This window comes from Argopecten irradians, chromosome 5 (genome assembly GCF_041381155.1).
Source record: "Argopecten irradians isolate NY chromosome 5, Ai_NY, whole genome shotgun sequence".
Taxonomy (NCBI): domain Eukaryota; kingdom Metazoa; phylum Mollusca; class Bivalvia; order Pectinida; family Pectinidae; genus Argopecten; species Argopecten irradians.
Window position 1 is genome coordinate 14,944,116 of NC_091138.1, and position 14,494 is coordinate 14,958,609.

Sequence of the window (14,494 nt, forward strand, 5' to 3'; positions counted from 1 at the left end):
CTAGTTTATGAAATATGTAATACTAATAAGTTATCAACATCACAAACAAAAGGAATACTAACGTTATTGTACAAAAAAGGCGAGCGTGAAGATATTAAAAATTGGCGACCACTAACGATGCTAAACGTTGACTATAAGATAATTGCAAAAACATTGGCCAACAGAATAAAGAAAGTTCTTCCAGATATCATACATCCGGATCAAAAAGGTTTCGTTCCTGGAAGAAACATTGCCGACGCGAATAGATTGATACAGGATGTATTTGAATATACTGATTTAGAGAATGAAGAGGGGTCTGTTATCTTTCTAGATCAACAAAAAGCTTTCGATAGGGTTGAATGGGGATGGATAGACAAATGTCTCGAGCGGTTTAATTTTGGAATAAATTTACGGGGTTGGGTACAAATGTTGTTAGTGGATGCGAAGACATGTATTAAGACAAATGGTTTTATCTCGGAATATTTTGGCATTTCAAGATCTGCAAGGCAGGGCTGTCCAATCGCACCAATTTTGTACATTATTCAAGCAGAACCTTTGGCATGTTCAATTCGCAAAAGCAATAGTATAAACGGCTTAAAACTTCCAGGTCAAATTGAAACAAAAATTAACATGTTTGCTGATGATACGCAATTGTTTCTTAGAGATGAAAAGTCAATTACGGAATCGTTTAAAATTTTAGGACATTATGAAAAAGCATCAGGCTCAAAAGTAAATCTACAAAAAAACTACTGGAATATATCTTGGAAGATGGAAAAATAATCTACCTAGATTTACAGCAATCAATTGGACACGATCGAACATCAAAACACTAGGTATTCACCATGGGCATGAAATAGATAACGACGCAATATGGAGAGACAAAATAAATAAGATTAATAGTTGTATGCACGTTTGGAAAGCGAGAAACCTGTCTATCTTCGGTAAAAATGTTATTATTAATTCACTTATTATATCTAAGATTGGCCACGAATTAGACGCTCGTGGAATACCTGATAAATATTTGAAGGAATTAAACACACTAATTTGGAATTTTTTGTGGAATGGGAAGGATATGGTTCCTAGAAAGGTGATGCGTTCTCCAAAGTGTATTGGAGGCATGGATGTTATGGATGTTAGTTTTTTCACATTGAGTAAACAAATAAAATTGTTATATAAAATCATTAAAACTCCCATTACTTCATGGAATGCAATTGGTCAGTACTGGCTGCAATCATTAGACAGTAAGTTTGGAAGCAATTTCTTTCTGTGTAAATGCTCAGACACTAATTCGCTAAACTTTAGTCGTATTTCTAAATTTTACAAAAACTTGTTATCAGCATGGTCAACACTTTTAAGAGTTAATGATGCAAGAAACATTCAGGAACTTTTGAATCGAGAATTATTTGGCAATCATATGATTGTCTTTAATAGAAAACCACTTTTCTTTAACTCCTTTTCAAGCAGTGGAATACATACGATAGGTGATGTATGGGATTCCACACAGAAACAGTTCAAAAGTGATCAAGATATTTATGGGAAACTAAGAGATAAAAGAAACTGCATTTCAGAGTTATCAAGATTGAAGTCTGCAATACCAATGAAATATAAACGAATATTACGCGAGGAAGATATCTTAAATGAGGAAAAATCTAATATTTTTGTGGATTCTGAATTGAATATCATTGATCGATATAATAAAATAATCGAATATAAAAATTTAAAACTCAAATCAGTAAGCATGAAACTTAACGGGAATAATAGACCCGATGTTGAAATGAAATGGGAGAACCTTTATCAAATACAATTTCAATGGAAAGATATCTGGTTAAATTGTTTTAATATATTAACATGTCTTAAGATTAAAGAATTTCAATGGAAATGTATCCACCAACTTATATATACAGAAAAGAAGATAATGAAATTCGGTAACTCAGATGGAAAATGTCATTTCTGCAAAGTCGAAAACGAATATATACAACATTTATTCTTCAGTTGTGCTTATACGAAACTTATTTTGGATTATATGGATACCATAATGAAAAACGTTGTACCTGAATATATTTCAGGAACACTAGATAAAGAAGAAATTGTTATTCTTGGTTATCCTGGTAAAAGTAGACTTGCTTTATTAATAAACACTTTTATTTGTATCATGAAGTGGACAATATGGAAATGCAGAAATGACATTAAACACAATAACAGACTTCCAAACACAGAAATTACAAAAATACAATTGAGGAAGCAACTTAAAAATGAGTTCTGGCTTTTTTGCAATTCTAAACAGAAAACAGTAGTAACTATTGATATTGTTTCCCAAATTTGTGATAGTATACCCTAGTAATGGATATTTGAATAAGTATGTCACAAGTGTAGCCTGCTACATGCACTACATGACTTTGTAAGTGCATTTAGGATTGAATTTTGTTATGTCAGTGGCCTGCACTATTAAGGAAAACTTTTTGTATTAAGAAAATTTTGTAATAAACTTGTATAATTATGTCATGTGTAGCCTGCTATATGCACTATGTGCAGTGGACTCTTGTTTTTAGCAGGCATGCATGCTAAAGGAAATTGTGAAATAAATTAACACATTTCAGTTTGACGTAACTCGTAAACACCTCAAATTAAATATTATATCATATTAGATAATATTATGTCAGATGTTTGGTCTGTAACTATATATAACAGGCATGCTTCAGGCAGGGTAATTTTAGAAAATATGTAATACAACATTGTCATTGATATGTGATATAGAGTATTAAAAATCAAAAGAAAAGTAATCACCGTGATGAGAAAATGAGAATAAAACACGGTATCAGCTATGCAAATTATCTCAATATGTAATATGCATTTGTATGTATGTATGTATGTATGTATGTATGTATGTATGTATGTATGTATGTATGTATGTATGTATGTATGTATGTATGTATGTATGTATGTATGTATGTATGTGTATGTATGTATGTATGTATGTATGTATGTATGTATGTATGTATGTATGTATGTATGTATGTATGTATGTATGTATGTATGTTGTATGTATGTATGTATGTATGTATGTATGTATGTATGTATGTATGTATGTATGTATGTGTATGTATGTATGTATGTATGTATGTATGTATGTATGTATGTATGTATGTATGTATGTATGTGATGTGTATGTATGTGAGTATGTATGTAGTATGTATGTATGCATGTATGTATTATGTATGTATGTATGTATGTATGAATGTATGTATATATATATGTATATGTGTGTGTGTGTGTGTGTGTGTGTGTGTGTGTGTGTGTGTGTGTGTGTGTGTGTGTGTGTGTGTGTGTGTGTGTGTGTGTGTGTGTGTGTGTGTGTGTGTGTGTGTGTGTGTGTGTGTGTGTGTGTGTGTGTGTGTGTGTGTGTGTGTGTGTGTGTGTGTGTGTGTGTGTGTGTGTGTGCGGCATGTATGTATGTATGTATGTATGTATGTATGTATGTATGTATGTATGTATGTATGTATGTATGTATGTATGTATGTATGTATGTATGTATGTATGTATGTATGTATGTATGTATGTATGTATGTATGTATGTATGTATGTATGTATGTATGTATGTATGTATGTATGTATGTATGTATGTATGTATGTATGTATGTATGTATGTATGTATGTATGAATTATGTATGTATGTATATACAGTATATAAGTGTGTACTGTATGCATTAGTTAAAAATGTATATTGTATATTGTGTAGGTGTATGTGTTGAAGTAGAATAGATAAAATTATTCAGTTTAAAAAAAAAAAGAAAATTTGCTGTTAGCTGGTGGTTAGTTGATTCTCTGCTGCTCTGAGTGAAAAAAAAAAAAAATTAATATGGATACGTGTTTAAAATGGGTACGTGTTTTAATATAGGTACGTGTTTTCATAAAGGGTACGTGTTAAATATAGGTACGTGATTTCATAACGGGTACGTGTTTAATATGAGTACATGTTTTCATAATGGGTATGTGTTTTAAGTGGGTTTCACTGAACTCGTTTTGTTGTTGTTTCAGATATGCGTTTGGAGCAGTGTAAACTGACCGACAACGATGGTATGGGTTACCAAGAATTAATATTTACAATTTCCCATTATCATGATTACTCATTCAACATGCAATTTGCAATTTTGAAAACAATATATTACACGTATTGAGCTAAATATGAAGGGGTTAAACATTCTTAATTTCAATAGGGACAAACGCCTTACTTACGAAATTAACAATAACATTACTTTTGCAGAAATAAATGGAAGACATATAGCATGTAGAAACGGGAAGACACTTGAATACTGGAAACCGATCTGCGCTTGTAACGGCATTTTGAGGGGAACATATTTACAATGCCAACCAAATCCATACGAATTTTGTACGTGGTAACGTTAATGCATTATGTTTAATTTACTTTATTCTTCATATTAGACTATTGCTGTGGAGTATACGTCAACAGTATTCGTCCTGTTCGTTGTTAAACTTATCGTAAAATAATGTAACCATATGATATTGTTCACTACCTCTAACATTGGATTATTTATAGTACTTTTGACTTTACACTATATCTTTTAACACGAGTTTAACTCGAGTAAATTATTATTCATGCAGGTATGTTAACATAAACAAATTTGTGCAACTCAACTCATTTTTACAAAATAAAAAAAGAAACATCCACATGTTCTCTATAACTTTAAATACTCTTTTATTTCATTGTTATTCTTGATCCAATCATAGGCTGCAAGGATGAGAAGATTCGGTGTTTAAGTGGATCTGAGGAACTCAAAGATTACAGCGACTGTCTAATAAAATACAATCAGCCAAAGTTCATGTGTATCACATCAGGTTTAACACATTAAACTTACGTTAACTCTTCTCTAACCCTATCACTAACTATTACTATTCTCTAACCCTAACACTTGCTCTTCTCTAACCTTGACACCAACTCTTCTATTACCTTGACACTAACTCTTCTCCAACCCTAACACCAACTCTTCTATTACCTTGACACTAACTCTTCTCTAACCCTAACACCAACTCTTCTATTACCTTGACACTAACTCTTCTATAACCCTAACACCAACTCTTCTATTACCTTGACACTTAATCTTCTATAACCTTAACTCTTCTCGAATCCTAACCATTCTCTTACCATAACTCTTCTCTTACACTGGTATCATCTCTACACTCACCCTAATTCTTTTCATACCTTAACACTAACCCTTTTTTACCCTAACTCGTCTCTTGCCTTAACACTTCTTTTATACTAATTCTTAACCCTTACCAAAACCTTAACTTTTATCTTTTATAATAAAATGATAATTATTATATAAAAAGCTAGTTGACGTACGTAGACTACTGTTTCAATGGGAAAATAAGTAACACATTATGAATTTAGTATATGCTAGAGTTTAAATATCATTACGGTTTGTGATAAATTAACAGAATATACATGTATAAGTATTTCACCGAAAAGTGTAATTCATGAGGTTTTATGAAATTTGTGTGCATAAGCGAGCAAAAATCAAAACTTGGAAATGAGAAGTAAATATCTTTTTCTTAAGAACTTTTGTAATTTTGTATTCTCTTTCAGAAAGCTTTTAAAATCAAAATATTTAAAGAGCAATTTTAAAACTTTGTACCATGGTATCAAAGAAGAAGTTTTTTTCTTTAGATTTAGAAATCAGGACAGTTCCAGTCGATACCAGAACAGGTAAGCGCGATTTCATTATCATACTTATCACATTCCTCAGTTACTTTTAGCTTGATATGACAAATAACGACACAGCTTATAGTCATTTTTGTGTGTGTAGTCTACATAATTGTGAAACGTTAACATTTCTAGACGAAAATATCATGAAAATTATGTATTCTTATGTATTATGTATGTTTTAAACATATCGACACCATCAGTTGTTTTCGAAAAATGATGACCTACTGAGCATTTTAGTATATAGTGTCAAGCTTAAAGAAAAAACCCAAAGGAACCCTTAAACACAAGCCACCACGTAGACAAGGTTTATCACTGAAGGGTTTATGTCCTATAAGATTTGTGAAACGTGGCGAGTAAAAATTAAAACTTCGAGATAAGATGGTTTCTCGAGGAACATCTTTTGTTTTTGAAAAAAAATAATAATGTCTTGTTTTCTCATCTAGAAAGCTTTAAATATCATAAGAAAACATTGGCCTGTCAATATTTCTATCTATGTCTTATTTAGAATTGCCTTTCCTTTTCAGAGTTAGAAACCAGAACAGTTCCATTCGTCGATAACGGAACAGGTAAGCACGATTCCATAATGATCATACTTATCACATTCCTCAATTGTGACAAATAATGATACGAGTTATAGTCATTGATATGTTTGTGGTGTGCATAATCAAGGGATAGACATTTTCAGACACACATCAATTGAGATTCAACAGGGTTTTGATTGCATTAACGGTGATATGAACGCAACTGGATACAGACATATTCAACGTAGCTCGTTAGCGCTAAATGTAGAATATGTCTGCAGTAATTGGGTTCATAGATAACAATGACACCTTCCACATTATTATTAAAAAAAATGTATTTGTAATGTACAATTTTTGTATTTGATTTTCAATCGAGGAAAGTTACTGCTACAGAATATAGCCTATTGATGGTTCATGCGATATCGACCCGAAGACTAAATTCTTCATAGTCATAACTTTCATGGTCTTGCACGGAGGAGAGACATGTGTTTACATGGTGTGTATACACATGTAAGCCTATTTTGAATGCAAATATGGAGGATAAAGCTGATGATACAGTTTCGGTTAATGTTTGTTCCAGAAACCTGTACGTGATATGTTCAGCTATTTTCGGTCAGAAGATCCCAGAATTGTTTTCCAATCAGATGTTCTGTATACGCATACTGACATAATTGTGTAATTCCCCGAACATTCCTAAGCAATGCCCCCCGGTTGTAATCCCAGCGATTCGTTTTGTTAGTTATTACCGTGTTACAATTGTTGAACACATACAATATTCTATTTTGATTGATGTCTAATACATATTTAATTCAACTAATGACGAGGAAACTTTATTTAAATTTAAATTACTGTCAACTGAATAGGCTTGCTGACGAACATAATATTGTCTCTGCACCCTAAGGATCAGTGTTGAGTCAAATGTAGGACCGAAAGCGTCTTTTAGTTTGGTATGAATTCAAAGCAAATCTGTCATCCGTGAAAAGGTAAAATGTAAACTAAGTAAGTAAAGTTTATTTAGATTATCATATGATGAAAAATCTTATAGAAGCGTGAACTAGAAGTAGTCCGATCCTGCACTGGTTTGTTGCTATATGTTATATAATAAATTGTTTTTGAGTTTTGTTTATAAAGTTGTTGGTGTGTCTGTAGAGTTGGTATAAGATTGAATGTAGATTTCATTAGTTGGGTCCGTATGGCTTTTTGTGCGTAATCGTTGATATGTGGTCAAAATGGGACCACCTACAAGGTGTGTTCTCCAGTCTAGCTCCCCCTCTCTCTCTGGCTAGCTGTCCCCTGATATAGCACTGGTCAGCTCTATTTATATCGGTTAGTACAAATAACAACGAGAGCCTTTTACTTTGTCAAAGAAGAGCAATATGTAAATATATAAGTAGACCGATAATAAAAAAATCTTCATAATTTCTGATATAAATTAATCATAATATACTCACATATGCAAAATACACTATAAAATGGAACATTGTAAAGAAGTCTCTTACGAGGATCATAGACAAGGGTTCCATAATTAATCTGATAAGGTATAAATTTAAACAACAAATATATACATGAAATTTACATTTTCCCAGTTGTATTGCCTCTTCCCGAAGCAAGTCAAAATAATTTTCTAATTCAACAATAAATTTTCGCTTGAACTAAGTTTTTATTTTTTATTTCAAGCTTTAGAAAGACTGGTGACTTTATTCTTTTATTTAAAAAATCCAATTTGGGTTCTATATATGAATAGTTTGCATTTACTTAAGCGCGAATATCATGTAGTTGATAATATCACACGACCGGGAAAAACATTGTATTTTTCCCTCGAGGGAATTGAATATTGTATATCTCTGGGGCGCGTGCCCCCATGGTGACCTTATATCTTTCATAGGGAGTAATCTCCCCTACCAACTTTTACTTATCACAAAATTATTTACAAAAATATATGAAATGCCCGCTATTTTCGGTGTAATAAACAGTTAATGCTCCCGATGGCAGTGTTATATGAAGCTATTTACCATCATATGTAATATTTATTGTATTACACTTCAGTCAAATAAGCCTTCATATCACATTGCAACCTGGGCCATAAAATGTATAATAACATGACAGTCTATAGACCCACAGATGGACAACTCGTCAGTATCTAGTATTTTTCATATTTTAACTCCATTTGGACTGAAACTCTTTCACAATGGTTATAAAAGTGTAATCCTTCGTGGCTGATGGTTACGAAGTGCGAAGCACACATACATGTTTATGAAAATAAGCGTCAACATTCTGGCATGCACACGGACAGTTCACGTTTTCGAGGAACATTTTGGACTCACAGTAGGCTTACGGTATTGCCGAACGGTCCAAAAGCTCATTTGAATCCGATGAATGTATTGCTTTGTGTAATGTCTTTATCCTGCAAAAGCTCGAAGACTTTTATTTTTCCAAAGAGACTCAGCAACTTTATTTAATATTTGACGAAATTTGATTATTTAATATACTAAAGGCAAAACCTATTTGAGAGCGCAGCAGTTGATCCATTATTCAATTTTTATATATTTGTTTATTTTATGAATCATTTCCAATTATTTGTTATGAATGCAGATTAGATGACAGAAAATATTAGATATCTCCCCTGACTTGGCGACAATTTGAATTCCGACAATTAATTTCTTATGAATGCGTTTCCTTTTGTATTACTAATTGCGTGCATTGAAGTAATGCTAGAAACCATTTTACAGTAGAATCCTAAAGTTGCCGAATCCCTGACATTGAATACTGAACTAGACAATTTTTTTATAGACTAGACGCATCCCCGGCAATCTTGGACACTTAATCAGTGACCAGCTGTCTAAGGGAAATGAAATGTATCGTACATGTATATAATATTAATTTGATTAAAGTTTTTGTATAAAATATATTCAAATGAAAGAAAGAGCAGGTATTTTTTATATATTTATTGCCGATAGTTTAATATAACGAAATCCTCATACCTTGGGTAATAGGCTGGACCAGACTGGGAAGTTAGAACCTGTGAAATACAGCACTCATGTTGACTGGGGCCTTCCTGATAATAATTAAGCTCACGATGATTATTGTTCGTTAATATTCATTTTATCTTACAGCTAATGGTCAAGCAAATCTTAATGGAGGCAGTTTGCGGCATTTGTGTGGGTTAATTATTTGTGGGATTGTTAAAATAATCAACGACCACTTGTTTTAAACGATGGGCATGAAAGTAAGTAGCATCATCTTGCAAGACATATAGTAATTAAACATATTTTAAAATGTTCAAGAGTAAAACAACTTTTCTAAACATTTGAAATAAAAGGAAATTTTCTTTTATGTTCATTTCAATGCATTGCGCCTGTTATCTGTTTCAACTAATCTGAGTGGCATTGCCCTGAATCAAATGCTAATGAACGGCTTGTGTTCCGTACGTTACATTTTGCGGTGCGCACCTGATATCATTAATATAATTAGCATGTATTAGTAAATACTATAAAAGAAAAAAGACATCATGCTGTGAAGCCGACTTATTGTTTAAACAAGCTTGGAATAATTCTACTTTAGACGCCTTTGATGTGTGTGCGCGAGCGCTGGATACAGTCATATTCAGGAGACGACCATCTGTTGACATCATCGACATCGAACTCAGATGCTTGCATATGTAGTAGATATGCAATTTTGATTTGATCCAGGATAACGCAAGGACAGGAAGGCTGGTACATCATGACTCGCTTGTCACACTTACTATACAAACTTACCAAGTGAAGTGTACATGGTATAGTGATATAATTCACATCCAAAACATGATTATTATTACATCAATAATGTTGACGTGAACAATTCAACTAATCACCGTCAATATGGACTTATCGACTAAATCATTGTTGATGAACTGTTTTCGAGATCAAACCACAACTTAAATTGGACGCCCCCAAATGAGTAAATAATGTAAACATAAGAATTAAGACTATCCTTTTTAAATGGAATCTATGGTCTAATAATTATGATGATTGTCTGCAAAGTTCTGGTTTCTATAAAGACCACAGATTTCACAAAAAAATAGTTAAAATGCTTAAATAGACAACAATGTATGAATGTGGGTTATTTAGAAAGTTAGGAAGAGTACTTACATGTGTATACAGTGTATTTTGAATATTGTTTTTTTTTTATTTATTTAAGGATTAACTTAATTAGATTTTTTATGTTATAGATATATAACAAAAAAATCTGAGTGTCCTTTAAAATAAACCGCAAATCAATTTATGATGAAAGTACCCTCATATTTATGTTTTATCACCAAAACATTTTTTTAAGGTTCAGAAGTTTATTTGGTAATCATGTTTCATAATTCATAACATACAATCGAAAGCAATAGATCATGATTTACAATGTAGTTATTTTCTAAATATTGAAGTGATTACAATATTGAATTAACAATTCTTTTGTTTTGTGGAAATATTCATAAAATGAAGGAAAATAATTTTTTTTTTATTTTTTTTTTATTTTTTTTGTGCTCAGATATTAGCTCATTACACCTGTATCTAATCTCATTCATATAGTCTCAGGCGTATATAAAACAAGTATTATGTTTTCCGTTTTGACTCTTGGATTTTACGCATTCATTTTCAATACAATTCTTATACATACATCCCAGCATGCTCTCTACTTATCTCTCTCCTCTCATTCCAACTAACATCTCGTATATGTATCAACCATCATCTCATCATTTCATTTTAGTCATCCCGTCTCAGCCGCCCTATATCACTCCACCATGTCGTCTCAACCGCTATCTCACTTCTACCGCCATATCACTTCTACCACCATCTCGTCTCTACCGCTATCTCACTTCTACCGCCATCTCACTTCTGCCACCATCTCTTCTCAACAGCCTCTCACTTCTACCCTCGTCTCGTCTCAACCGATATCTCACGTTTACCACTATCTCGTCTCATCTACCGTTTCACCTCGACCACCTTCTCTCCTTTACAACTATCTCTTATCAACAACTACGATCTTATCTCGACCACCATTTTTTACATTTAAAATCTATACATTAAACTGTTATAATTACATTTTAAGCGCGAAGCGCTCCGAGCCCCAAGGTTTATCATCATTGCACAATGTTTTATTCATTTATTCTTTTAATCATCTTTTTAATTATTTTGTTCTTCATTTAAGTACATTGACATATTCTTTAATAATTTCATATCTCTGTATCGTTGTTACAGTAACTTTCTATCGAGATATAGTTTGAATAAGGAAACAATAGAACAATTGTCAACTCTTCTGTTAGAAATATGATAATGTTTGTATATTGTAAAGCCAATTAAGGACAAAAGAACATTAAATTGCTGTAATTCTGATTATCAACCTTATAACCTATAACAATGAACATCATTTTCCTAATTGTACACTGTAGTAATATTTTTCTAAAAATATATGGATTAAATTCCACAAAGCATCTACACATCGACATGCAATAAAATAGTGTTTATAATCATCCTTAATTTTACATATCAAACATGTATCATCCTTAATAATATTCCATCTTTTAAGCAAAATTCCATTTGGAAGGATATTATAAAATAGTTTCCGTTTGTATATTTTTTCATCATTCCCTATGGTGCTATTGATAAATTCACATAATCCATGATAAATCGAACCAGTATTTTCTAGTTGAAAAATAACTTCCTACATACCTCTACAGTACGAAAGATATTTCTTTTTTTTTCTAATAAAAGTAGAATAAAGAAATTTATTATTTACATTTTGCAATTTAACACCAACACCTTTATCAAACACCAGAAGATCATAACATGTTTGTACAGTCGTACGTGCGTTATCTCCCTTCAGCTTATCTTTCCATTCTTTCGGAATAGCTTTCTTTACCTGAATTACCTCACTTATCCAATTTCTTGTTTCTTTTAATTGTCGATAAATTTTCAATTCATCTATTCCGCCATTACCAATTACATGTATATCATTAATGAAGATTAGGTTAGATTCAATCCATGTATTGCAGATAAGGGAACTTCCATTAATTTTGATGTATTTGTTTCCCCAAATGACCTCCTTACAAATATCTCGATAATTATAATCAACAAATGGTTTATTACTTTCCCTGAGTTTCAACCACAATTGCAATATATTGATGTAAAATTTTGGAACATCATTTTTTGGAAGATTGCGTATGTGTCCCGGAAACATTTGAAACAATATTCTGGTTCCACCTAGTTTGTCTAAATAATAATTTGGAATCACTTTCCAAGACGAATCTTCAATAGATAATAACCTTTTATCCAGGATACATTTAAAACATCAATATGGGATTCAACATCCAGAATAAATATACCACCTTCCGATTTATCACCAATCATTACACTACGTTTAACACGCTCCGGTCCTCCATCAATCCAAATAAATCGATAAATCTTCCTTTCAATTTCCTTAATTTGATCGTTACTTATATATTGGACACTTGGTAAGTACGTAATTTGTGGTATCAATAAAGACTCTTGGGACTCTTGTCTGTGAAATCATTTCGCCTTCATCTCAGTCAATCAGAAGCGACGTTACAAACGGCGACGCCATTTTTTCCTTTGTGGGCTAATAAAGTCAATTTTTAAGCCAATGAAAATGCTCGTAACAAGCAAAATTGAATTATTTGATTTCAATTGTCTAGAGGAAAGATTATTTGTATTGTATGTTTCAAGCTATACTACATTCACGATTACGATTCCCATCAAAATATGATTAGGACAATGCATTTGTCCTTGTTATTTGAAATTTGACCTACGTTACCAAAGTTATTATTGTTTCATAGTGACAATCGTCTGTCTGCAGAATCTCCTTGCTCAATGACAAACACTGCCTAAAAATATCTAATGAATTTATTAATTATTACTGTTGTTTGCTATAATTTAATATTTCTCAGAATAGTTGTTTTTATATATATATATACGCACACGCCGACTAAAATCTAACAAGTAATGATTTTATTACAAATAATTGTTTGCTGTTAATTTCAACGTCTGGAAATCAAGCTCATTTTAGGGATGTCCATATATTTCTTTTTCATTAGGTTAAAGTAAGTCCATTCTTGCAGAATAGTTAGGAAGAGTACTTACATGTGTATACAGTGTAATTTTTCTTATTATTATTATTTTCATTTTTTAAATATTAACTTAATTAGATTTTTTTTTTATGTTATGGAGATATAACACAAACATCTGAGTGTCCTCTAAATAAGCCACAAAGCAGTTTATGATGAAAGTACACTCAGATTTATGTTTTATCTCCTAAACATAAAAAATCTATTCACATTTATCCTTATAATTCAATTTACTAAAGACAATTTCTTCAAAATTCATCTTGGGACTCTTGTCTGTGAAAACATTTCGCCTTCATCTCAGCCAATCAGAAGCGACGTTACAAACGGCGACGCCATTTTTTCCTTTATGGGCTAATAAAGTCAATTTTAAGCCAATGAAAATGCTCGTAACAAGCAAAATTGAATTTTTTTTTATTTTAATTGTCTAGTGGAAAGATTATCTGTATTGTATGTTTCAGGCTATACTACATCCACGATTACGATTCCCATCAAAATATGATTAGGACAATGCATTTGTCCTTGTTATTTGAAATTTGACCTACGTTACCAAAGTTATTATTGTTTCATAGTGACAATCGTCAGCAGAATCTCCTTGCTCAATGACAAACACTGTCTTAAAATATCTAATGAGTTTATTTATTATCACTGTTGTTTGCTATTATTTGATATTTCTCAAAATAATTGTTTTTTTTATAAATATATTGTCCTGAAATCATTTATACAATTTCATATATATACGCATACGCCGACTAAAATCTAGCAAGTAATGATTTTATTACAGATAATTGTTTGCTGTTAACTTCAATGTCTGGAAATCAAGCTCATTTTATGGATGTCCATTATTTCATTTCACCTTCATCTCAGTCAATCAAAAAAAAGTCCATTCCTTCAAAATAGTCCTACGCTTCCCACCTCTGACCACTGACATGACTTAACTGAAGTCATTTAGACGAATATCGCCACATTTGTAACCACGACAAAATTAAGGACATCTTCGATTGAAGTGTTTCAATACAATACTCTCCCTTTCAAGGTTCTGGATCGTAGCTCGAAGAATAAGGATAAGAGTAAGGATATTAGAATTGCTTTCAATGGTGTTCCAATAACTCAAGTTTATACAAACCATTGTTGAAGGGCTATCATAAAAAATGGATTCAAGGTATT

General features: G+C 31.9%; 1 protein-coding gene across 3 annotated transcripts in view; it reads left to right on the forward strand.

Moving 5' to 3' along the window:
* Positions 1-14,494, forward strand: part of LOC138322966 (uncharacterized) — a 34,402-nt gene that overhangs the window by 10,875 nt on the left and 9,033 nt on the right. The window contains exons 3-9 of one of the 3 annotated variants that reach the window (XM_069267237.1): positions 4,015-4,053; positions 4,241-4,366; positions 4,726-4,833; positions 5,663-5,701; positions 6,226-6,267; positions 9,336-9,448; positions 9,784-14,174. In XM_069267237.1, the coding sequence (XP_069123338.1) occupies positions 4,015-4,053; positions 4,241-4,366; positions 4,726-4,833; positions 5,663-5,701; positions 6,226-6,267; positions 9,336-9,433 (452 nt within the window). In that variant the 3' untranslated portion in view covers positions 9,434-9,448; positions 9,784-14,174. Of the gene's footprint in view, positions 1-4,014; positions 4,054-4,240; positions 4,367-4,725; positions 4,834-5,662; positions 5,702-6,225; positions 6,268-9,335; positions 9,449-9,783; positions 14,175-14,494 lie in introns of those variants that run through there. The other 2 variants (XM_069267238.1, XM_069267239.1) reach the window with 2 other exon arrangements.